This window comes from Epinephelus fuscoguttatus, linkage group LG14, assembly GCF_011397635.1.
Source record: "Epinephelus fuscoguttatus linkage group LG14, E.fuscoguttatus.final_Chr_v1".
In the NCBI taxonomy this organism is placed as follows: domain Eukaryota; kingdom Metazoa; phylum Chordata; class Actinopteri; order Perciformes; family Serranidae; genus Epinephelus; species Epinephelus fuscoguttatus.
Window position 1 is genome coordinate 36,951,024 of NC_064765.1, and position 24,381 is coordinate 36,975,404.

The following is a 24,381-nucleotide window of genomic DNA, read 5'->3' on the forward strand; positions in this document are numbered from 1 at the left end:
CCATCAGTAATACTGATGAGTACATACTGTATGCACTGTAAGACTGTTACATATGTATGTGGTTGTAGACATACACTTTCAAACAGATGCAGATCAGAGTCAGCTGCGGCATGTCTTTCAGTGGACGGGGGGGTGAGTGTGGCTAACGTGTGGGGTGTATTATTGCTCTTAATCCTCGGTAAGATAACACATTAAGCTTGTTGTTAATCCATGCTGAAGGGAAAGAGACAGAAAGCCCATCGGCCGGATCATTTGATGTATGGGCTCGGAGCGAGTCATGTTATGATCTGTTAACTGTATATCAAAGCCACTGTGTGCTTTTCAGAAAATGTGGTGGCTTAGCAGTGTTGCGGATTTACTGAAGGTCACAAAGTCAGGTGGGGTTGTTTCATGCTGCCTAGTACTTTATTATAGCATTTTTATCACAGCCCTGAAACCACATTGCTGGATTCAGTGAGGAAGGTCTGTCTCGAGCCTTGCAAAGAAAAAAAGAAAAGGAAAAAAAAACCCTACAAACTGTCTCATATGGTCCAGTGAGTAACTTTTTTTATTTGACCCAAAAAGCCGTGACCTTTTCACATTAGTGCAGGTGACTCTAATCGTATTTTAATCGTACAAGCGCAACGACAAGTGCTAAGTGATAGGTCTTGGCATATAAATTGCCACTGTAAATCAGAATGTGGTAATTATTAAATACACTCAGCCAGTCACATCACTGGTGTCATAGTTGAGATTCAACTCAGCCAATTGCGTTGATGTATGATGACAACAGCTCAATAAATGGAAAGATGCTACTCAAGCAAATAAATTTCTCCGAAAGTAGCAGAGTGATACAACTTGAACACACAACACCACAAATCTGCAGGCCTCCAGGAAGTGTGCTGGACTTTGAAGTCAATTTCCATAGTGGCCATCAGTGGAATTACAGCTCCTGGGATCCATCAGCGATGCCATGCTGCCCAAAAAGACTTTTTCCCATTCACTTACATGGAGAGAGAGAGAGATGTCAATAAATCAGTGGATACTTTTTTTTGAGTATCACAACCCCCACAGAATGACTCATTTCACTATCAGGATTTAATCCATTTGGCCAACACATTCTCACTCCAACCTATATTGATGTTTGGTCATGGACTTTCCACGTTGAGATGTGACATGCAAGGTACCCTGAGTGACACCATGTCAACTTCAGCCTGTTACATGCATTGTCTGTTTTCAAAATACACTTCCATTTTCACAGGAAATGTACAGTTTGCATACAGTCTCTGTCAAAATAAATGCACTTTGTCAGTATAAGACCATGACTTGACGTTTTTTTCCTCTGACAACAAATGCGTGTGGTTGGGTTTAAGCAATAAATGTACGTGATTGGGTTTAAAGAGAAAGATCAGGGTTTGGCTTAACATTCACATGGGAAGCAAGCACCAGCCTCCCGGGTGAAAGTTGGTGGTTGTTGGAGAGTAGTGTTTGCACGATAATGCATTTCAAGAAAAAAAACTAAAGTTGGGAAAGAGGCTGTGACGCAGAGGATTGATGACGTCTGCTAATCCAACGTGTCCTGCGTAAAAAGAAATACCAAGTTTCAACAGAGCCGTCTGATGTGTGTAGAGGTGTGTGTGTTTATTCTGGAGCAGCCTGGTGTTGTTTGAATGTGATTTATTGAAGAGAAACACAGCAAACATCTGCGTGTAATGGCCCTGCGCTCTGCTAAGGCACCTCTGAGGCTACAGAACTGCCAACATACGTGTCCCACTGCCTTCAGACAGATTTGTACTGTCTGTGCCTTCATACAGCATAAAGCAACAGTGGACAACAGATATGCCAAGACTCAACCATATTAATCTTTAGCCAAGTAACAACTGATTTGCCAGTGTTTCTGCTTTAACTTCATTCAACAATATGTTTTATGCTGATTTAAACACAGAGACTGTTTAGAGAGTGTTTGGTTAAATTGCTCGGTTTTTTTTTGGTTGTCTGAAATTGAGCATTATATAGGGTCTTTAAGTGTTATTCCATTATTGCTGCATATTTGTTGCAGTTATTAAGTTTGCTACTATTATTTTATAATGACCCAAGTGGCTATGGAGTTGCTTCGCTCCAGAAACAGACACCATGGAATGTGTACGACCCACCTACCAACTGTCTGTTTTTCCCTCTCATCGATGCACTGTGCACTCTGCACTGAGTACCAAAATACCACATATCAATCAATTTTATTTATAAAGCCCAATATCACAAATCAGAATTTGCCTCAGAGGGCTTTACAGTATACGACATCCCTCTGTCCTTTGGACCCTCGCAGCAGATAAGGGAAAACTCCCCAAAAAAACACTTGGGGAACATGGGAAAAAACATAGATGTTGATGTACAAAGCAAATTTCAAGGTCAGGAAAACACCAAACTGTGAAAGTGTTGCTAGTGCCCTAAATGTGATGTGAAAGGAGTCACTCATTATCAACAACTCTACAGTTCTGCTGAGATCTCAGAAGTTTTTGGCAGAGCATTTTACAAATTGTGGGCTAGAAGCTGCAGTGGTGCTAGTTCACCTCCCAGACACCACCATGGTTCCTTTGAGCAAAGCACCAAATCCCAATTGTTTGAGATGCTGTGCTGCGGCAGCTTTATCATTCTGACAGCTCTCTACATTCATTTGTGTGTGTGTGTGTGTGTGTGTGTGTGTGTGTGTGTGTAAAAGATGAAAATAATGGAATAAAAAAAATAATTTCCCCAAGGAGAAAATAAAATTAAGTGCTTAGTTTTGGCAGAGAGCCCTGATAAACCTACTTACGTAGCTTAGTATGAAACAGCAGACAAAATTAGCTCTCAGGTGTTAAACAAAGTGGAGCATTTAGCAGGTAAAGAGACAAGAGTCATGGAATAAGCTAAAACAAGAGTGACTATTAGACTTGTATTTGTTACATAGCCAGGAACAATGAAAGCTAATGTAAATTTGTTGCTGTTAGGACAGTAGATGTTTTGCAAAAACCCAAGCAGCAACCTCCAGGGTTAAAAAAAGAAGGCAACACAGAATTGCCAAAACTGCAGTCCTCCGAATGGCCACTGTAGGCTGGCTCTAGAAGCCAGTCAATTTCCATTGATCCACATGTTAAAACTTTACAGCAGAAATAACATTTTTACAGCCTGGTACAAAAAAGGTTTTGGTCTGGTTTACCTCTTCATGAGAACTATATGGAGGGTGAATTTTTAAATAACTCAACTGTTTACATTTTTATAAAGGCTTAAAGGGCCAGTGTGTAAAATGGGTTGAAAACAGTGACATCAGTGGTCAAATTCTAGATTGCAGGGCTCACTCGCTCACCCCTCCCGTCGGGTAAATGACGGTGGCCTCGTAGGGTCAAAAAGCCTTGCGCAGACACAAGTTTTTCAGGAGTAGGTCTATCTAGGTGAATGTTTATTCAGAAATCTAAACCATGTTACGATATTGTAATGAATCCCTCACGAGCAGGAGACCAGAGGAGCATTCGGAAAAAAGGCCCGTTTATTTGAGCACTCCGGTAACACTCCAGGGGGTAAAAGACTCCTCCCAAACTCTGACTCTTCTAGCGTAACAGACACACTTCATATACACATACTCGTTTACCATACCTAGCGGGGACCCCCTCCCCTCTCTGCTCCACCAACCTCCAGCCCGTACACTGACTGACAGCGTAGCCTGTAAACAGAGCTCAGCTGTTTATTTAGCCTAGCAATATCTCCGGACTATAGTAGCTGCAATGGACAACTTTGAATGCGATTTTGAAGAGTTTCTTGTAGCGGACACAGACCCAGAGCCATACCTGTTTGAGCCGGAGCATACAGATGAGGAACTCCATGTGTTTGATGCTGAGCGGGCGAGAAGAGAAGCTGAATGCACAGAATGGGATTCGGTGCTACCATCGTTGGGAGATATATCACCAGGAGGAAAAGTGCCGCAGAGAGTGCATCACAAGGAGTGAAGTTGCGTCTTCTTTTCCTCGCAGATGGAAACTCAACTCCTTCCGTTGTCTTTGTTGGTTTATTTATACACACGAAACGCGTTCTCTAGCTGGCTGGATTGTCCGCTCGGTCTGCCGTACATACATGGTGGCGCAAGATGGCGACCTCTCTAAAGCAAGGCCCTTGCTATATATATATATATGTATATATATATATATATATATATACATATATAAAAGCATAATTATAAGGCTACAAAATCCAAACGAATTTTATTTTATAGCGATTATACACTTATATAAACATATTAATGGGTAGAATATTCAGATTCAGATTCAGATTGACAATAAACCATGCCAAATATTACACACTGGTCCTTTAAAGTTATGCATGATTATGGGCAAGACACATCAAGTGACAGTGTCCTCGGCCTCTCATTCAGATCCACCCCTCGCTCCTCCACAGCTCCAGCCCTTTTACACAAATATGGTCACTACTGGATCCAAAGAACCAAGATGCCAGCGGCTGTAATGCCAAGCTGGAGGAATCGAAATGGGAATCCACAAACCAATGGATGCAAAAAGACATTTCCCACAAGCCCTAGACCAGAGTGCCTGAGGGATGGGTCCCTTTTTGAAAACCCACACCCGACCATACCTGTAAAGCTCAGTACCAGTTCCTGTTACCCGTCATTATGTCTTAGTCAAAGCTGCACCCATTAATAAAAGTCCCGCGACTTGACTTGCACTCATAGTAAAACACACAGGCTACAGCCACTCACATTAAGTTGGGCTCTCCGTTCTTGAATTATAAATCCAGCAAAATAAAAATGTCTCTTTCACTGGCTGCGCTTGATGCCAAGATGGTGAAAAAAATTCTGCACAATGCACTGCCAGGTTAGGAAATATTTTAGCATTCTCCTTCCACCACCATAAAACCTCAAAATGATCCTCCTCGGGTGTCTTGAAGTCGATGTAGGTTGCTACTTATCCTCAGGCTGCAAATTTTAATCGCTGGAGTCCTCCACATTGGAGATGAATGTGACAGCAGAGTCAAAGGTTCAACTTGTGTCACTGATTTTTTCATTTGTCTTATTCTGAAAAATAAAAAATGATATTTTTGTTCTCACCTGCTGCCAGCCCACTGGGGCAGAGTCCTGCACTGGGTCAGGTCTGAGGGGTAAGAAGTAAGAATAAGATTATGAAATAGAAGTATGTAAAGATAAAGCAAATAAATAAAATAGAAATGAAAATGTGCATTAAAAATAAAATCAATAAAATGTTTATCATGCTACATTGTTTAACAGTAGTAGTTAAGATATAAAAAAATATATATTTTCAATACATTTCAATATAATAATTAAAATATTTAGTAATATATATATATACCCATCCCCCTCGGATACCCCTTGGACTCTGCCCCAGATTATTACAGATAATGTCATCATCTCACCAGAAGAGGCAAGTCCATGATTGAGTCGAATAGCCACAATGAGATCAGACATAATAACTGTAGGAACATGTTTCACCATTTCTGAATGTCTAATTAAACAAAGCCTCAGTGAGTATATTGAGTTAGAGAAGCTAGTGGAACAGCACTCAAAATTCAAGTGGTCTTTGTTGAAGGCCAGAAAAAGCTAAAATATTTAGCAAGAAAATGCTGGAATGTCTTTTGAAGTGAACCACATTACATAGCCTACTGTTGTACAGTGTTTCAAGCTGGATTTTTGGTCATTTGTGTCATTACAAATATTGATGTAATTCTGAATGATCTAATGTCCAGTTCAGGCCAAAGATTAACGACGGGACAAGTTGAAACAGGCACCAACTTGCAATGTGCCGTTCTGCAACGTTTTAAAAACCTGCCGTTTCACACCAATGCAACTAGATGAAATGGTGTATCATCTCTATGCAACATCCCTCTGTACTTTGTTCTGATTTCCAGCTTTTCAGACTTATTTTGTGGTTGAATATAATTTGTAGCTTCGCAAAATATGAATGAGGATAATGATGGTGAGATAGTGGCTACAGTTGCATTTGTAGTAGTGATGCAACAGCAACAACAACAACAAAAAAAACGAGCACCAGATGGACTGTACCAGTACTAATCAATCAGTCAGTGAGAATGTGTGTGAGGGGACATAAACACATACAGTGAGCAGCAGCAGCAACCCACTGTCCGACACCGACACACCATGAGGACAGAAACAGGGTTCAGCGGGGGACAGAGCACCTGACGTGGCAAGCTAACAAGCCGTCTGCGGTCATTTTGACTTGACCACAAGCCGCGTGGCTGTAGAAACAGGTAACCGGCCTTATGTTATGAAACCAGCCACTGGATTCGATCAGCTGAGTTTCAGGTGACACCATTAGCCAGCTTGAGTCGAGCTCAGACCAGCCAGTTCACCCCGCTACAATTTTTTTTTATGCAACATTCGAAAACGGTTTCCTCTCATCACAAATCTTTGGTCTCAACTGAGCTTTAACTTCCTGAACAGATCTCAAAATGTCCCATTCTATTTCTGCTCTCTGTGTTAACTTTTTAAGCCAAAATGTCAGATGTTTAAATTGTATTAACAAACCAATCACCATATATATCACACTTGCACATTTCTATGTAGTGGATCCGTTGAAACCTTACATTTCAACAATGCTGTAGTTAATGTGTGGTCTGGTTTATGCACAAAAAAACATTTGGTTATGGTCTGGAAAAGATCATGTTTTGATTTAAAATACCTGGTTCGGGGGCACAATCCCTTTTTCTTGGTAGAAAAAAAAACAACACTTTTTATGCCTCTATTCTGACAGGAACTAAAACAGTGACTCACTAAATCACCGTCAGTTTGTTGTTGATCTTGAACAGTGGTCTGCAGCTTGGCCAGCATCTTGCGTAGGTGTCACGCCATCCACCCTTTCCTCCACCCCTGGATTGCAAAGCCAGCTCATGTAATTCATCACTTTAAAAATACTGATAAGATACATATGAGTCTTGCAAATGCAATATATTGGTGGCTGGGGAAACATTCCAACATTACTTCTGGCAACTGGGCAACTGTATATTAGAGTATTAGAGACTGAAGGCCAAAAGACAGTGGCTGTGATTATGATAATAACTGGCAGTAAACTGGACCTTGAGGAATACAGGCTCTATAAAGAAGGTAAAACCAGGACAGGAAAGTTAAGCACTGTTTCCCTCTTAAATTATCCAGTGGAAGACAACAAAGCTGTGGGTCTTTTCCAGGGACTCCCTGCTGCACCCCCACTCTGGGAGCTTTGCCACTGAGCAGTTTCTTATCTTTTAGTTTTGATGAAAAGGTTCAAAGGCCATTGATGCATCAGTGAAATGCACAGAAAGCTATAACAATTTTATATTCCGTTTAGAGGCTCTTAAAACCTCCAAATGAAGTGATTAAATATCATCCCCCACAAGTCTTAAAATAACATGGCATGACATCCACCAAACATCAGGGCTATGACTGCTACCGCTGCCATAGTTTGAAGTCAAGAGTGTGGAGATTCAATTAGAAGATTGTATCAAGCTTGCTACATCAAAGGGAACTGTAATAATCTATTAATTAAGGCTCTCTGCTTTATTATTATGTAAAACCAAATTAAATACCGTCACGTTTAAATGTGTGCATAATTCAATGATATTTTCTATTGGCAGGAGAGGACATTCAGCTTATTAAATGTCATGAGCAGCAGAAATGTGTCATTCGCTTTATCCCCGATCACCACAGTGCCATGCTATCCCTGTGTGTCATCTGTGAGGGGACATGAGCTCAGGGGAACATCACAATAATAACCACCAGTTTTTTGTTTCCTCTTTTTGTCGCTAAAGCTTTAAGCGGTGTTCACTGATGGTTGGGTAAGTAGCACCCAGATACCATCTGGAGATATCGGCTTAATTTGAGGTGACTGGAGTATAGCTTTAGTTTGCTAGCTGCACCCAGTCTAATTCAGTTCGCCTAAAGTGTTAGCATAGCCTACCTCTGCCTAGCTGCATGGCAGGCCCCACTCCAGCAGAGATGAGCAGATTAAGCTGGCAGCGGTTCCTTCTGCTTACAGCTTAGATTAGCACAGGCACCAATCTGTTACGCCATCAGGCAGCTGTTACCCCGCAAATGACACTTTGTCCTAACTGAGGAATAGACACAGAAATGAAAAGAGGCCTAAAACTGGCTGTAAAAGTGCATCCGGTGCTGCTGAAGGTACTTTGAAATTCTGTAATAAAGAAAAGAATGAAGGTCTTATCAGTATGAGTGTTAATCTCATATTTTGGTGCATTGTGACAATTGGTCATGAGAACATTTTACTCTTACTGTTTACTATATCATCATGTATTGCATTACAGCGCACAAGGATTTCTCTGGGACTGCTTTTGCTTTTGTGTGTTTAGTTTGAGATTAAAATTGGAGTGTTGTTCTTGTTGAAGTGGTGAGTTCAATTTTATAATGAGCACATGGCAAAATGGGTCAAACTTTGAGAAGAACACCCAGACTGACAAAAGTTTGCAAGCTCACAGAGAAATCTGCAGATGCCCTCAGCTCTATGGAGCCTTTTTTTTTTTTGGTTTCCAACAGCAGCAGTTTTATTTGATTTCATCAAAAAAGCTCTGAGTTAGGGACTAGCTGGTTAACACAGTGGAGAGATTAGCAGCTAAAGGGACGGAGATTTTTCTCAGGAGTTGGTGGAGACCCAATGTACAGAAGCCCGGAGGGGCAAGGTGAAAAATCTCTGATGTTTATCTCCTACCAAGAAGATAATATCTACTAGGAGATAAATAATTAGGCCTATTTAGGCCATTTATGGGAGCAAGAAATTCATCCAGAAAAAAGCACTTAGTGCACCAAACAAGAGCCATTGAAAACTCAAAGTCAAATGCAGCATAAAGAGAATTATTAGGAAGTGAAATAAGAGTAGGAAAACAGGAAATATATGAATATAAAGCAAATAGAATACAAAAAAAAAAATGTGGTGGCACGTTGGTGCAGTGGTTAGCATTGCAGTCTCACAGAAAGATGGTTCCTGGTTCAAACCCTGCTACGGGGAAGTCCTGTGTAGAGTGTGCTTGTTCTCCCCGTGTCAGTGTGGGTTTTCTCTGGGTTCTCTAGCTAGTTCTCCCACAGTCCAAAGACATGCAGGCTAAGTTAACTGGTGACTCTAAATTCCTGTAGGTGTGAATGTGAGCGTGAATAGTTTTCTGTCTCTATGTGTCAGCTCTTTGATGGGATAGGCTCCAGCACCCCCACGACCCCCAAGAGGATAAGCAGTTATGGAAAATGAATGAATGAAAGTGACTACATTATGCTGCAATGTTTAACACTAGTATGTAAAATATTAACAAGTTTGTAAATGGTAAATTTGTGTTTTACACTCTCCTATGGTTCACTAGGAATTGGGCCTGAAAACACATGTAATGTCTTATGTAATCCAAAACAAGTGCTCTATCTATCCGTATGCTGCTGTGGTCAGCTAATGTCACAATATGGATTGACTGTTGCAGGGCGCAGCTGGAACAACTCAAAATCCAACTGTAAATGGAAGTGACTGTAGCCTGACCACTAAATTTAAAACACAAGACCGGAACCTGCTATCACTCTGAAATGACCCGACAGGTGTTTTAAACAGATTAATCTAACATATGACTGTTCTTAGCTACTGTTTATGGTTTGTTTATACCAATAATGTTTGTGAATATTGAGGGGAAAAGGCTAAAGTCTCCATTATGATCCATTACAAACACACAAAATGCTGATTTTTTTTCAGTTATCGTAACTTAAGTTATTCATGTGCATATAGGCTACATCATTTTTATGTGTCCATAACAGTTATTAATTGGCACACGAAGACTGAGTCAGATTGTGCTGACAAATATTCAGTGAGCAATAAAGGTTTGCTGTTTTGGTGCTGCCATCACTGTGCTGGGTCTAATAAACCAGGGCTAAGTGGCGGGGCTGTTGGCATTAATGAGCCTTGAGCAAAATGCTTTTTATACATATGCAGTGGTACAATAAACCAGTTTTGATAACACCCTTGTTTGATTGGCTATATTAAAAGCTCCAAATGACAGAGCTAGGGGAGACATAAATACACCAGCTGGGTTTGTGAGAACAAAAAGTAAAGAAGGAAAATGGGCCTCATTTAGTAACTTCAACAAGTTGTTAACACTGAAACCAATAATCAATAACACTGACACACTGCTTTGAGGTGAAGTCGCACCATTTAAAAATCTGGCAGTTTAATTAATTTATTTTTTTCTCAGGAAAAACATTGCACTCTTTATAGCCAGTGAAACACAACCTGTCCTCAGTAGTAATTGTCCTTTCGAAAATTTGATGCACAAGTAATAAAGTTTCAGGTACTGAGAGAAAAATAATTCATGCATGCATACTGTTTGCCACCATCTGCTGCAGGCCTTTGTCTTCTTTCTAATGACTATCCCCGACAGTATTTATCAGTTTGTTCCAGCACGTCACCCCCATCATTGAATCTATGGCATATAACCCAGTGAAAAACTTGATGTTGATTCTCAAGCCCCACAAAGATGTAATGGAATGTTGTTCATCAATATGGGATGACAAAGCTTAACACAAATAAACATGTTAGGCTGTTCAACAAGTTCTCTAGACTGTTCAGGTGTGTCTGAAATAGATATCAGCAGTGTATTCTGTGTGTCTGTTTGAATCTTCTGTTAATTCACTTTGTACATCATCACACAACAGCAATGTATTTGTAGTGTACGCAAGTCTGTGGTGGCCAGTATTATAATGCAATGATTGAATCATATTCAAACGTCATCTTTCATTTCAACCATTAGTCAACCATTATGACCATGACAATGGTCATTTTTATTTCACTGACTGTCATTATATATATATATTTATATATAGAAAATCACCCTCTCACCCTCTTGGGGTGGTATCATCCTCAAGCTCGGGTCCTCTACCTAGGACTGCACAATTCTGACCTGAGGCCTCAGATGTTGTTCCTGGAATCTGCCGGAGCCACACTCCCAGTTTGGGGGTCACTGCCCCGAGTGCTCCTACTACCTGTACACTATCCCAGCCACTTGGTTGTGCCTCTCCATGTATGCTGATCCTGCCTGCATCTTACACCCTGCCACCGTGCTGCGATCATTAGTGCCTCTGTGCTGTCAGTCAGTCCAGCATTCTCCAGCCACTGGTACGTCTTCTTGATGTCAGTCACTTCCTCTATCTGACGGTGGTATGCACCATGTAGGGGCTTGTCTCTCCATGTTGTTTGCTCCTCCACCTCTTTGCCCTCATCTGGTTTCTGTTGTCTGAGGCATTCACTTAGCAGCTCGTCCCTTGGGGCCACCTTCTTGATGTACTCCTGGATTTTGGATGTTTCATCCTGGATAGTGGCACTGATGCTCACTAGTCCTCGGCCTCCCTCTTTTTGCTTAGTGTATAGCCTCAGGGTGCTGGACTTGGGGTGCAACCCCCCATGCATGGTGAGGAGCTTTCTTGTCTTGATATCAGTGGTTTCTATCTCCTCCTTTGGCCAGCTTATGATCCCAGCTGGGTATCTGATGACTGGCAGTGTGTGGCTCGGACCTTGTTCTGAGCATTCAGCTGACTCCTCAGGACTAACCTTACTCTCTGAAGGTATTTGGTTGTAGTCAACTTCCTTGCAGCCTCCTCATGATTTCCATTAGCCTGTGGGATCCCAAGGTACTTGTAGCTGTCCTGGATATCTCCAATGTTGCCCTCTTGCAGGTCAACTCCTTCAGTTCTGATCATCTTGCCTCTCTTTGATACCATCCGGCCACACTTGTCTAATCCGAATGACATCCCTGTGTCTTTACTGTAGATCCTGTTGGTGTGGATCAGTGAGTTGATTTTTTGCTCATTCTTGAGCACATTCCACCGGCACCACTGTTGCCTTTATTCCCCACATCTTTTCTAGCTCCTTTTTCAGCCCTTGGTATTTTCCGAGCTTCTCATGTTCCTTCTTTTGATTTTGCTGTTGCTTGGGATTGCCACATCTATCACAGCTGCCTTCTTCCGTTGTCTAAACACGATGTCCAGTAGGTTAGCCATCACCAGTTCGTCAGTCTGGATCTGGAAGTCCCACAGGATCTTAGCTCGATCATTTGTCTTGCAGTGATATTATGTTGATATTTACTGTGTATATATATGTGTGTGTGTGTGTGTGTGTGTGTGTGTGTGTGTGTGTGTATTTAATGTAATGTTTATGCTGTTCAGTGCCAATGTATTTAATAATTTGTAATTACTGAACTGGTTTGCATGCATGCAGACATAAATTGAATGAGTGAATTACAGAATTGAAGTTACACTACACTGGTCATTTGCAGCTGGTTACATCCATGATAATAAAATGCTTTTGTATTTTATTAACAAATAAACAACTCAATTTGATCAACCCACTGGTGACTCTTACAGACAATCAAATCAAAAAGAGATTAAAAGTTGACAGTCTTATAATTAAATGCTGTAGCTCGGGGTTTGTCCATTACCTGTCTATAACCATGAGGAGCAGCCTTTAGTGTACGACAGTTATGAAGACGGAATGGCAGAATGGCAATACAAGACTTACGTACACATCTGATATTATCCTCGTTGTATGAAATGACAATGACAAAATGCATTCTTCGGCTTTGTGTGTGTGTGTGTGTGTGTGTGTGTGTGTGTGTGTGTGTGTGTGTGTGTGTGTGTGAGACAGAGAGAGAGAAAGAGAGAGAGAGAGATTTTGTTAAAATGATTATAGATGTACAGAGGCATTGCAGGTCATTCCTCACTGCTATATTTAGGCTACATTTCTGAAGAAGATTCTCATTTGTGTATGGCAATAATTAATGATGATTGCCATTAGTATATGAGACACTGAAGTTATTTTAGAAACTACAACCAGCAACTGGTAGTTTCACTGGATTTGAAAATTGATTTTTAAAAATGAATCAGAGTCATTTACTGTTGATCGAATCAACTTATCATTTCAGTTGTACAGCTGGTTGAAGTGTCTACAAAAACAAGTCAGAGTTCAACTGAGCATCCTGTTCACATCTGCTTTTTTCAGAGTGCTGTTTTCCTGATTATTGGTAAAGGAATACTTCACCCACAAAATGACCTTTCGTATGTACTCACTGCATACTTTTACCTTGAATTCATGAGGAAAGCGTGTTTTTCTGCGGTGTCAGATTGGACATAACTTTCATAACCCAGTCAAAGATTAGATCTTCAAAGATTTAAGCTTGTCAGAGGTGCAACACAACCTGAAATTCATTGGTTGCTGCTAGTTTTGTCTCTGCTGTCACGTTTGTTGAATATATGTTTTAATACAGTCTCAGGCTGGAATCTCTAAACATCTGAGTCCAACACATTCTCACTGCGACCTTGCAAGGTACCCTGGGTACGCTGGTTGTTGATGTTCTGGGACGCCGTGTCAACTTCAGCCTGTTACATGCATTGTCTGTCTTCAAAACACACTTCTGCTTTTACAGGAAATGTACAGTTTGCATACAGTCTCTGTCAAAATAAACATACTATATTGGTACAACACTACCAATTGACATTTTTTTCCTTCACAAACAAGCGCATGTGGTTACATTTAGCCAACACACATGGTTGGCTTTAGGTAAAAAAAAAAGCACATGGTTGGGTTTAGGAAAAAATAACAGGCTTTGTTTTAACATTCAAACAGGAACCGAACGCTGGCCTCCCAAGTGAAAGTCAGTGGTTGTTGGACCTGAATCCTAAGAAGAACGAAGGGGAATGGCTGTGTAGCAGTTGCAGAACAAAGTAGGAGAGAGTGTAAATACAAAAAAATAGTCAGCAACAAAGTAAAAGTGTCTTGTGTTACAAAGACATGGTTCATATATTACACACAGATACTTTTACACAAAGTGTGTCCCTGACATTTCTGCTGCCACACCAGCATAATGGATGTGGATGGAATTTTGTTTGTGCTGCTCACCACATTACAAAATGACATCTGAAAACCTGAACAGCAGCTTGTTTTTTTCCAGGAACTGTGTCTGTGTAACTCTGGATAATCCACAGAATACACTGTCCCCAGTTTCTTTTATTTTTTTTCCACTTATGTTCAACTAACTGCTTGACACTCAGAGCAAAAAGCAGTCTTTTGAAGTTCTCTTTTCCTCTATCATTATTTGTTTGTAATGCAGAGCAGAAACAAGCACAAAGGTTTTGGATAATGCCTCCCTCAGTAATTCACAGTCCAACCTCTTTTACACAGATAGAAAAAAAAGCCAGGGCAACAAAAAGCAGCCCAGAAATTTGCTATCAGGCAGCCTCAATATGACACACCAAATTCAAACAGACACATGTTTGTTGATCAACAAATCATTAATTAAAACACACACATACACACAATCTGTTGATTTGGTTTATTATTGGCAAAGAAAAAAGGATGATTTTAATTATCCAGGGTTTCCCTCTCCATTGCTGTGTACAGAAAGCAAAAATTCAAAGGTGAGTCACTGTAATGACCATTCATTCATTCATTCATTCATCTTCTAACCGCTTCAGCCTCTTGGGGGTCGCGGGGGGGCTGGAGCCTATCCCAGCTGACATGGGGCGAGAGGCAGGGTACACCCTGGACAGGTCGCCAGACTATCGCAGGGCTGACTCACATAGAGACAAACAACCATTCACGCTCACATTCACACCTATGGACAATTTAGAGTCACCAATTAACCTAGTCCCCAATCTTTGGACTGTGGGAGGAAGCCGGAGTGCCTGGAGAGAACCCACGCTGACACGGGGAGAACATGCAAACTCTGCACAGAAGGGCTCCCACACCCGGGATCGAACCGGCAACCCTCTTGCTGTGAGGCGAGAGTGCTAACCGCTACACCACCGTGCCGCCCTGTAATGACCATATGATACCTAATTTGACTTAAGTGCCTGCTTTTCAGAATTAATTGAAATATTGCGAAACAGTCAACAGAGTTATAAATCACAACCAGCAGACTTTGTCCACATGGAGTGTATGTTAGAAGGCGTTAACAAAGAGGCTGGCCTCAAACGATGACCCGCCAGGTAAATTCCCAAACTCCCCCTTGACCAGTCTGCACCTGAAAAAAGCCATTGCAATCTGCACGGGAGGTAACTTTGAAAGAAAACTGCTCCAAAAAGAGGTTTTCCTGCCTGTTTTCCTGCAGTGTCTGCTGACAAGTGGTTTAATGCTTTTTGGTGTGTATATATTTTGGCATATAATTACTGTAAGCCCCGCAGCTAAGCAAGTGGGCGTTTGTCCTGTCAAATGGTGAAATGAGCATGGCTAAATTAGGCGTTGCTTGTGTAGGTAGCGTGACACTTTCCGCAGTACTGAAACAAGTGGAGGAGATCAAGAGACAGACAGAGAGAACATGTCATCGCTGTCCGATGAAAAACACGTATCTCCACTTTTGACGATTTTGATTTTCTACAGTGCATGGAGTGTCCATAATATTCTCTAGCACCCGTTAGCGTTGGATATCCAAATAACCAATGGAAAGACGTCTATTACATCACCTATTCAACACGTATTTCCATTGGGTGTCAGAAGTGTCTACCAAAGCACGTAGAAAGTCAAAATCGTCAAAAGTGGAGAAACGTGTTTTTCATCGGACAGAGACGTTGTCATGGTTTCTTAGCAGACAAAGAGAAAGAGAGAGCACATTACAAACAGCTGTTTCTATGCTGTTTCTAACACTAGCAAGAATTACTTCACCTTGTAAATATGGACTTCAGAACTGTTTTGAAATGCAAAATGGTAGAAATTTAAACCTGCAATTGAAAAAAAAATCATAATAATTTGATACTCGTGAATTAGCCCGAAATTCTGGTGTCCTATTTGAGTCAAATCTCTCAAAATGGGAGAAAATGAAGATGTCTAAACACTTTCTTAAAGCGCTGTATGTGTTTTGTTTTCCCACTTGATCCACACCACTTTTTATTTGCATACTTTATACTGCTGATGTTTTGCCTCACATTTGATATATTGTAAAGTATTTAAAATATTTTGTTTACAGTGCTTTAGTATTTTATTTCACTTTTACATTCTTATATATTGTGCCTTTTTATGTATAGCACTTTGAGACATGCTTTGTGATATCAGGCTATAATAGACTTACTTGACTTGACCATGAGAGTCCATAGAATGTCCACTTGAGGCCGCTTGTAGACTTTGTGAAATGCGGATTTGGTCAATCCTTGGCCCTTGCAAACTTTTCTTCCTCAGACTGCAACATCTAAGTCTGCAGGTCTGCTACTGCAATGACGTGTGGACATTATGGATTCAGTCAAAATGCTACTTTATACTTTGAGTGCCAACCCATTTATCTTTAGGTGGACATTGCTGATTTAGTTAGTTTTAGTGGAGCAGTTAAATAAGGGTGATCTTTCACTCTTACTGTTTCTTAGTCCTGCTCTGAGCTGCCTGGATGAGGATACTTTAAATAACTGAACATTGGTGTTTAAGTTACTGTGTGAAAGACCTTTATGTCCCTAATGTGACAAGAAGTGCAACACACTTGATGGCATTGTCCCATTAAGTGAAGAATAATCCCAAACACAGAGATCCCTCCACAGCCCCCCATCTGAAGAGCTTTGATGACTGTAATCTAGCATTTAGCGTTTCTGCTAATCTCTTTGGATTACAGACTGTATAGATAAGTGATGCAAAGTGGTTCAAATCGCCTGTAAATCTTCCCTCCACTTTAGCTCTGTCTATGCAGTGTGTGTGTATGCTGACTGGTGATGTGTGAGAGGGTCACATATAATACTGTTATACTTATGCAGAGGTCAGGGGTCATGGCAGAGATGGTAAAGAGATATGAAACATTTTAAAGTCCAGGTAAAGTCAAGCCAAATGAGGTGCAGTAAATAAAACACTGGTGCCTCCCATAGCTACAGTTCATGTACTGTAAAGGCATGAGGTGGTTCATGCAATATATAAAGAGAAAACCTGAGCATGACCTAACATGTATAAACATAGCCATCAAACAAAATATATCCCAAGAGCTGAAAGCTGTTAGTTTTAATAATAAATCTTTGCAACTGGTGCTGCCTAAATCCCCTATTTTCCATTAAAAACAACCCGTTAACAGAATTCAGATCTGTTTTTGGGTCACTCGTCCCACTTCCTGTGGACTTGGGTAATGTTTTGTGATCTCTCGTTCATACAGTGAAACAGCTGCCGATTCCTGGATTCCACACAGTCACACTGAGAAACTGGGCCAAATGTCACCACGGGTTCTCATGGAACTAAATAAAATTGGTGTCAACTATGCTTTTTAAAAATGTAAATCCCATTTAGGGGATGTTTAGGTCCTCGGAACTCACATTAATATTTCAGAGGGAGGAATTCACTTAGGCTCGAGGCTTTTTGTTGTCTTGGAAAACAAATCAGATTGCTTGTTTGTCCAAGTGGTGTACTGTAGGCAGTAGGGGTGTAACACAAAGGTACTATCTGTATCTGTGGCACTTTATTTCACAAAAGTATCTGTATTCAGATTTATAGCATAACTGGGCCGTTTTCCTCTTATACAATATATACAATTTTAGCTGCTGATAAAATATACAAAGCCCAGCGATAGTCTGACGACCTGTCCAGGGTGCACCCGGCCTCTCACCCAATGTCAGTAGGGAAAGGCTCCAGCCCCCCACGACCCCTAACAGGATAAGCAGTTACAGAAAATGAATGAATGAACAAAATATACTACATATATATGTGTATATATATATATATATTTAAAATTAAATAATTTAATTATTATATTAAATAATAATATATGATAATGATATAATATTAAATAATAATATTAGATAATATCTATCTATCTATCTATCTCTCTCTCTCTCTCTCTCTCTCTCTCTATATATATATATATATATATATATATAATTTTTAATATTTTTTTATATCTTAAGTACTAGTGTTAAAAAATGTAGCATAATAAACATTTTATTGATTTTATTTTTAATGCACATTTTCATTTCTATGTTATTTAATTGCTTTATCTTTACATACTTCTATTTCATAATCTTATTCTTACTTCTTATAACTATTCTTTTTTTTTTTTTTAAAGATTGGCTTGCCCAAAGATTTTTTTGGGCAGTTTTGCCTTTAATTGAATGACATGCAGCAAAGGGCCACAGGCTGGAGTCGAACCCGAGCCGCTGCAGCAACAGCCTTGTACATGGGGCATCTGCTCTATCCACTAATCCACCGACGCCCCATAACTCTCTATTCTTTACATCAGAGCAACTGTAATGATTCACAATGTCCCCTCAGGGATCAATAATGTATTTCTGATTTTGATACACAATATTTGAGCTATGTATCTAAATTTATCAGTTAATAAAGAACTGTATCTTAACCCAGCCTCCAAACAGACAAAGAAGTAAATCTAAACTAAACTAATGTAAACTACTGTCTGGCTACGTCAGTAATTTAAAAACAGAATTCCGTCAACAAAATTATAATGAATTAAAGGCAAATATACAAACAATAAAACCAACAGACCTAAATTAAAATGTTTCTTTTTGGACATTAGAGCATGAACATGTCCTGCAGATAACAAGTGACATCAGTGTGTCACTCTCTCACCTCTCTTGAGGACGCTACCACACCACTCAGTCAATTAATCAGCTTCACTACTGAAAAGCTACTTGACTCAGAAAGTAGTGACGTTACCACCACACCACTGAGAAATGTAGTTAAGTTAACAACGTCGCTACTTGTGGTGATGCTACTGCTCAACACTGTGAGGCAGATAATCTGTGAAAAAATCCTATTCCTCTGCTCTCTTGAATTGCTTCTAATGGCCTCACCACACATGAGAGAAAACTGCCAGTCAGAGCCGAGGAGTCTCTAACACAGCTGCCAGTCATGTCAGTCACTGCTTGTGAACTGCAGTCAAACTACACAGCACTGATCAAATATCAATCAAGATGCAGTTACTGTATTGCCTATTTCTTGCCTTAAATGTGTTCAGGAGCATGTTTTAATGTACTCTTTAGCTGTAAAATGAAATGGTTTGCTGTGGCTGGTGGGTGGTGCTTTATTCAGTTGTTTTTAACATGGCGGCTGGGTCACAAACCTTGTCACTCTACAACTAAATCAGGATGATCATGGAACATGTTTAGAAGCTTTAATTGTTTAATTTTTTAACTGTAGAAAATACTGTTATACTCTGCTACAGTCACTCTGTGGAAAACTGAATATGCTAACAAAACAGAGCAGACTGGGCTTTTTCAGGAGGGGGGGGGTTAAAGACTCAGACAATAAACAAAGCCTTTTCAGACAGAGGGTGAATACAGGTGTTCCAGCACAGAAAGATTGAGGGAGTGTTTCTTTAACACTGAAGCATGTAAACATGTTCCAGTAGACATGCAAAATACAAGTATGAACCTGTAAATGAGCATAACAGGTCCTCTTTAAGGTAAAAATATTATGAGTTATTGGCTTCAGCTAGGAGGTGAAATGCAGGAGGGTAGAGAAGCCAGAGGAGGATGGTTAAGTTTTTGACAATTGAAATATGAACAATTCAAAAGTGCAACTCAATATCAAATAGGCTAACCTAAAATATTGTAAAAAATGAAAATTGATAAAGTGCCACCCACCTGTAAGCTGCAGTCAAGTTATGGTGCAAAGAACCTGGGTGTCTAAAACAGTGGTTCTCCACTGGTCCAGCCACAAGGTCCAGATTTCTCATTAGTTCAAAGTCCGCTCAGCATCATACTTGCGTTTAGCCATGTGATCAAGCTAATTTGTTGTCTCTGTTAAGTAGCTGTCTGTTATTCACTCACTCAAAATGAATCTTGTGCTGCAAATTCACTGTACTTCAAAAATAAAGTGTGTTTTAAAAAAAAAGAAGAAAAAAAACAAAACAAAACTTGACACATTTGCGAGTCACTTGCGGTCCATTCAAAATGGACCCATGACCCACTTTTGGACTGCAACCCACCAGTTGTGAACCACTGGTCTAAAACACTCAACTGAACTGAGTGGAGGAAGCAACTGCTCAAAGTGAGATAGTTCTCTCATACAACAGCTCGGCAGCACCTCCTGCAGTGTCATTACAAATGTTTGCTCATGATATATTTTTGTTTTGCAGGGCCTGCAATCCCTGTTGGAGTGGACGTTCAGGTGGAGAGCTTGGACAGCATCTCTGAGGTGGACATGGTAAGAAAATCTGTGTTAATCCACACCTGTTTATAATGTCACAGATTATCAGTCTTGCAGAATGACCTGTTACATGTTACTGAGTAATGTGATTCAGTTACAAAATAAATGTAATTGTAATCTGCTACAGTTACTGAGAAATAATATGTAATTAAATTACAAATCAAATGGTCTGAATATATTCTTTAGGGTTAAAAGTTTATATGAAGAATACACATCATATTCATTCTGTTGCTTTTGCATCTTTTTGCCACGCAGGAATGCCCTCCTTTAGTAATAATGACATTTATAGCACAATTTAAAAAAAACAGTTATAACCTGATTTAAGAAAGAAAAATAATATTTAAAAAAAAATCAATAGAAGAAACTTAAAAAACTCCCAGGTGGCTTCGTTGACTGATTAATATTTAGATATCACAGAAGTACTTGAGTTTGAGTTCAGGTCCTTTGTGTGATTTATCCTGGCTTTATATGAGTAGAGAGAAACTCCACTGGCTGCTAGGCTAATCTAAACAATGTAAAATGCCATACTTTTGGGCTAATAACATTAGCATGTTGTATTTGTGGGAAAAAATGTGTCAAGCAAAAGTCAGGTATTTTGTCTATGAATCTGGTGAGTTATAATAAAGCCAATTTCTGTACTTGGATTTGAAGGTGTCGCTATTAAGCCAAGTTTTATATGTGTTTTAGGTGTGTTTTGAATCAATCAAACTATACAGCACTTCACTGAAACCTCCCCATCGACTAGTGTTTCGGATGTGTAACTGCAGAACAACACAGACACACCACTACACAAGTTAAGTATATCATGTATAAGGAATACAGGACCTGTATAATCAGAGAAAGCACCTAAACTGGAACTAAAAATTGCAAATATTGTCACATTAAGCTGGGATCACTGGACATCAGTTAAAAATCAAAATTATTTTAGGGTAACTGTGTTTTCTGATCTGGAACAGTGCAATCCTTTAAAAAAATAACCTCTAAGGCATTGCTTCAAGACCTTAGTGCTGTAGTAATGCAGCACTGATTTGAAAGCAATAAATCTGAGAGGCAAGATCACAAAGCCAGTTTTTTTGCACTCATTTGATTCACAATCCAGACACTCTGGTAAGAATTGCTGTACGTTGGTAATATGGAGTTCAAAACTGTTTGGGAATGCAAAGTAATGGAATTTAAACAAGCACTTCAACTTGCAATTAATTGTGATTAACTGTTGAAATTCAGCAATTAATTGTGTTTTAAAAAATGATCATTTGAAATGCTAGTATACCAAATGTCATATAAACTGTATAAAAACAAATAATAAATAATAAGTTTACAGAAGGTTTTTTACGCTTCCAGTCTCTTGGTATTATTTGAACATGTTAACTACAGTGAGTTTGCGTTGGGCTGTGACCGCTGCCAAAAAGTAGGTGGCCTACACACTGTGTCTGAACACATCCTGTGTCGACCCAGACAGAGAAGCTGCTGCTGCTCTAATAATGTGCTACTTTTGCCACGCCTGCTGTGTAGACATTATGTTAAACCTAGCCATGGGAACAGCCAGCAGGTCTGAGGATCTCTGTGTGTAGCTTGATAAGAGAGAGGAAGTTATCTGGGGCTATTAAGTGTTTATAAGTGAAGAGAAAAATCTGAAAATCAGGTCTATAACTGCCATCTGGTGTAAAGTCAAGGGCAAGTAATAGGTTCCTGTTCTTCGTGTCCAGATGGTGTATTCTCTACAATTATTTATGCCTGTTAAAAGTTACAGTGAAGAAAAATAAGCATTTATGATTTAACTCTAGAATTAGTGTGAGTGCACAGTTGAAAAGTTGAAGGGACTCTGGCAGTAATCCTTGGATGTAGGTACAAGATTGGATGATCTTACGAATATGTAAGTCAAGTTGTAGCTGGAATCACATCATGGTTTGGTCCTGGGTTTCTGACAGAATGCTGAATATGTTGGACAGGATTTGTGTGTGCACTGTGCAGGTAGTTAGGGCCAATGGTAAACATTATTGTTTAATCTTTTGGAATGGGTGAAAATTGCAAGTCAGTATAAAACAACAGTCAGGACTGTGCACTGCAGTGCTCTCCAAGGTGCTGATCCAGCTGCTGGGAGCAAGTGGGGAACTATCCACAGCGCTCCCTTTCGCCCCCATTCACAACAGTGGGCTGAAAACATCCTGGTTTAATCATTGCCTTCACCGGCTTCCAAACATACATATACATGTGTATGTACATATATATATATATATATATATATATATATATATATGTATATATATATATATACACACACCCCATTAATATTTCCTGCTTGCTGAATCTTGGATTTTCATAGATATGTGAGTAGTAGACAAGAAGTTAAGTTCTGCATGTTGCTTTTTCTGCACAACAGTTTGATGGTCGCAGTGATTTAGTTAGTAAGCATTGTTGGCTGTAGTGTTTTTTGTTGTAGTTTGTTTTTTGCTAGAAATGTTGAATGACGATCAAATGTAATATGCATAGGCAAACAGTCATCTTTAGTCCCACACGATGTCTGAAGCAATAGGGGGCAAATTGATCTCTAGATCATGGCCCTGTTTCAGGAAGCAGATTTAGTGAAAACTCTGAGATGAGGGAAATTCTGGGTTTTCAGTTCCAGAAAGATAGGTCACTTAAACTCTGGGTCAGTGACTGTGATATCTGACTCTGCGACCCTAACCTGTTGCCAGCAGGTCTTCCTCAACAACCCCTGAGTTTGTCTTTGTCTCCTCCCTCTGACAGAACCAGACACGCTCATTCACTTCCTCATTGATTCAGTACTTGTCAAAATGCACATCAAAGTGCATTAATTATGCACGTCAGTCATTTTTTTGAAGAGCAGATTTTGCCCTCACATTAAAATATCACACAGCATCAAATCACTGCTAATCACATACACAGACATCTGCGTATGTATGCTTTATCGTTGTCAGACGATAGCCGATAGGTTCCAAGATTAAGTCACCCCCAGCTCAGAATAAAACCTTGGCATGTGGCTTTTGGCAGGTGGTAGTGGCAGTTCCTGTGGTGTTGGAGACTGTATGTTACTTATTATGATGAGCAGAACTGTGGAGCAGCTGCAGAATGAAATTTAAGTTTTTAATCAGGCTATGTTTTAACAGAATTTCAATGGCTGTTAAGATAGATAGACAGACAGACAGACAGACAGACAGATAGATAGATAGATAGATAGATGTGGAAGTTCTGCCTTTTAATTACCTGTTGACATGGTGAATCATAGTATCGGAGCTCCATTTATGATGGCTTTTTTCATTGACTGCAGACAAGCTTAACTCAGAGTAAACATACTCAAGAGTTTATTGAACTGACTTTGATCAGCTGTTCTGCAACTCCAAACTCAAAGTTTTCTGTCTCGGGGTTCATTAACTGAGAGTTCAGGGTTACACTCACAGTTTGTTAACCCTGCTTTCTGAAACAGGCCCTTGGAGATACAATGGTGAATAAATTTCAGTTCATTCCATTCTCTACCTTGAAGTGACTTTAACTCCATGTAACTAACAAAGACAACATTTTTTTGCAAGCCAAATGGTTCTCTGTTCTCTGTGAGCCTGAAGATGTACAGGAACGTGAAGTTTTAAATAGCTGGAATTAGTTTTTGTCTCTTCTCATGACATGAAGTCAGTAGGAAGGGAAATGGGAAAGTGAGGAAGTCTAATGTTGACAACTGAGGACCAAAAGCAATTAAAGAGTGGCCAGTTTTTCCCAACTGATGGGGTTTTTGGTGGTCGACACTACAGCCAGATTTCCCTGGTTGTTCAGTTGCTGTCAGTCCTGTCCCTACTGTGTTACTTACAGTAGTTTCTTAGACCCCATGGTCAATTCTTACATTTGGTTTCTCAGCTTGTTCCATAGGTTATTTGCTTTTGGCTGGTTCATAGCTTGTCACTGGATACTTATTTGGTCTTGATCAGCCACCAGCGTAGCAAATGTTGGCATTGTATGTGCATGTTTCCTACTTGTCATATCAACGTCTACTTTTTAAAATGTCATATATAAAGGTTTTTTGGGGGGCAGAGTTCTTCCTTATCCGCTGTGAGGGTCCAAAGGACAGAGGGATGTCGTATGCTGTAAAGATAAGATAAGATAAGATAAGATGCCTTTATTGTCACTATATACAGTGATACAGTGAAATTTCCTCACAGTAACAACAGTAACAGTAACTTAAGATTTTACATACATTACGTGAACAGCCCTCTGAGGCAAACTGTTATTTGTGATGTTGAGCTTTATAAATAAA

The 24,381-nt window shown here is 39.9% G+C and overlaps 1 protein-coding gene across 1 annotated transcript in view; it reads left to right on the top strand.

Moving 5' to 3' along the window:
* gabrr2a (gamma-aminobutyric acid type A receptor subunit rho2a) overlaps positions 1-24,381 on the top strand; it is a 94,550-nt gene that overhangs the window by 12,861 nt on the left and 57,308 nt on the right. Inside the window, exon 3 of the mRNA XM_049596295.1 lies at positions 20,047-20,114. Coding sequence (XP_049452252.1) covers positions 20,047-20,114 — 68 coding nt within the window. The remainder of the gene's footprint in view (positions 1-20,046; positions 20,115-24,381) is intronic.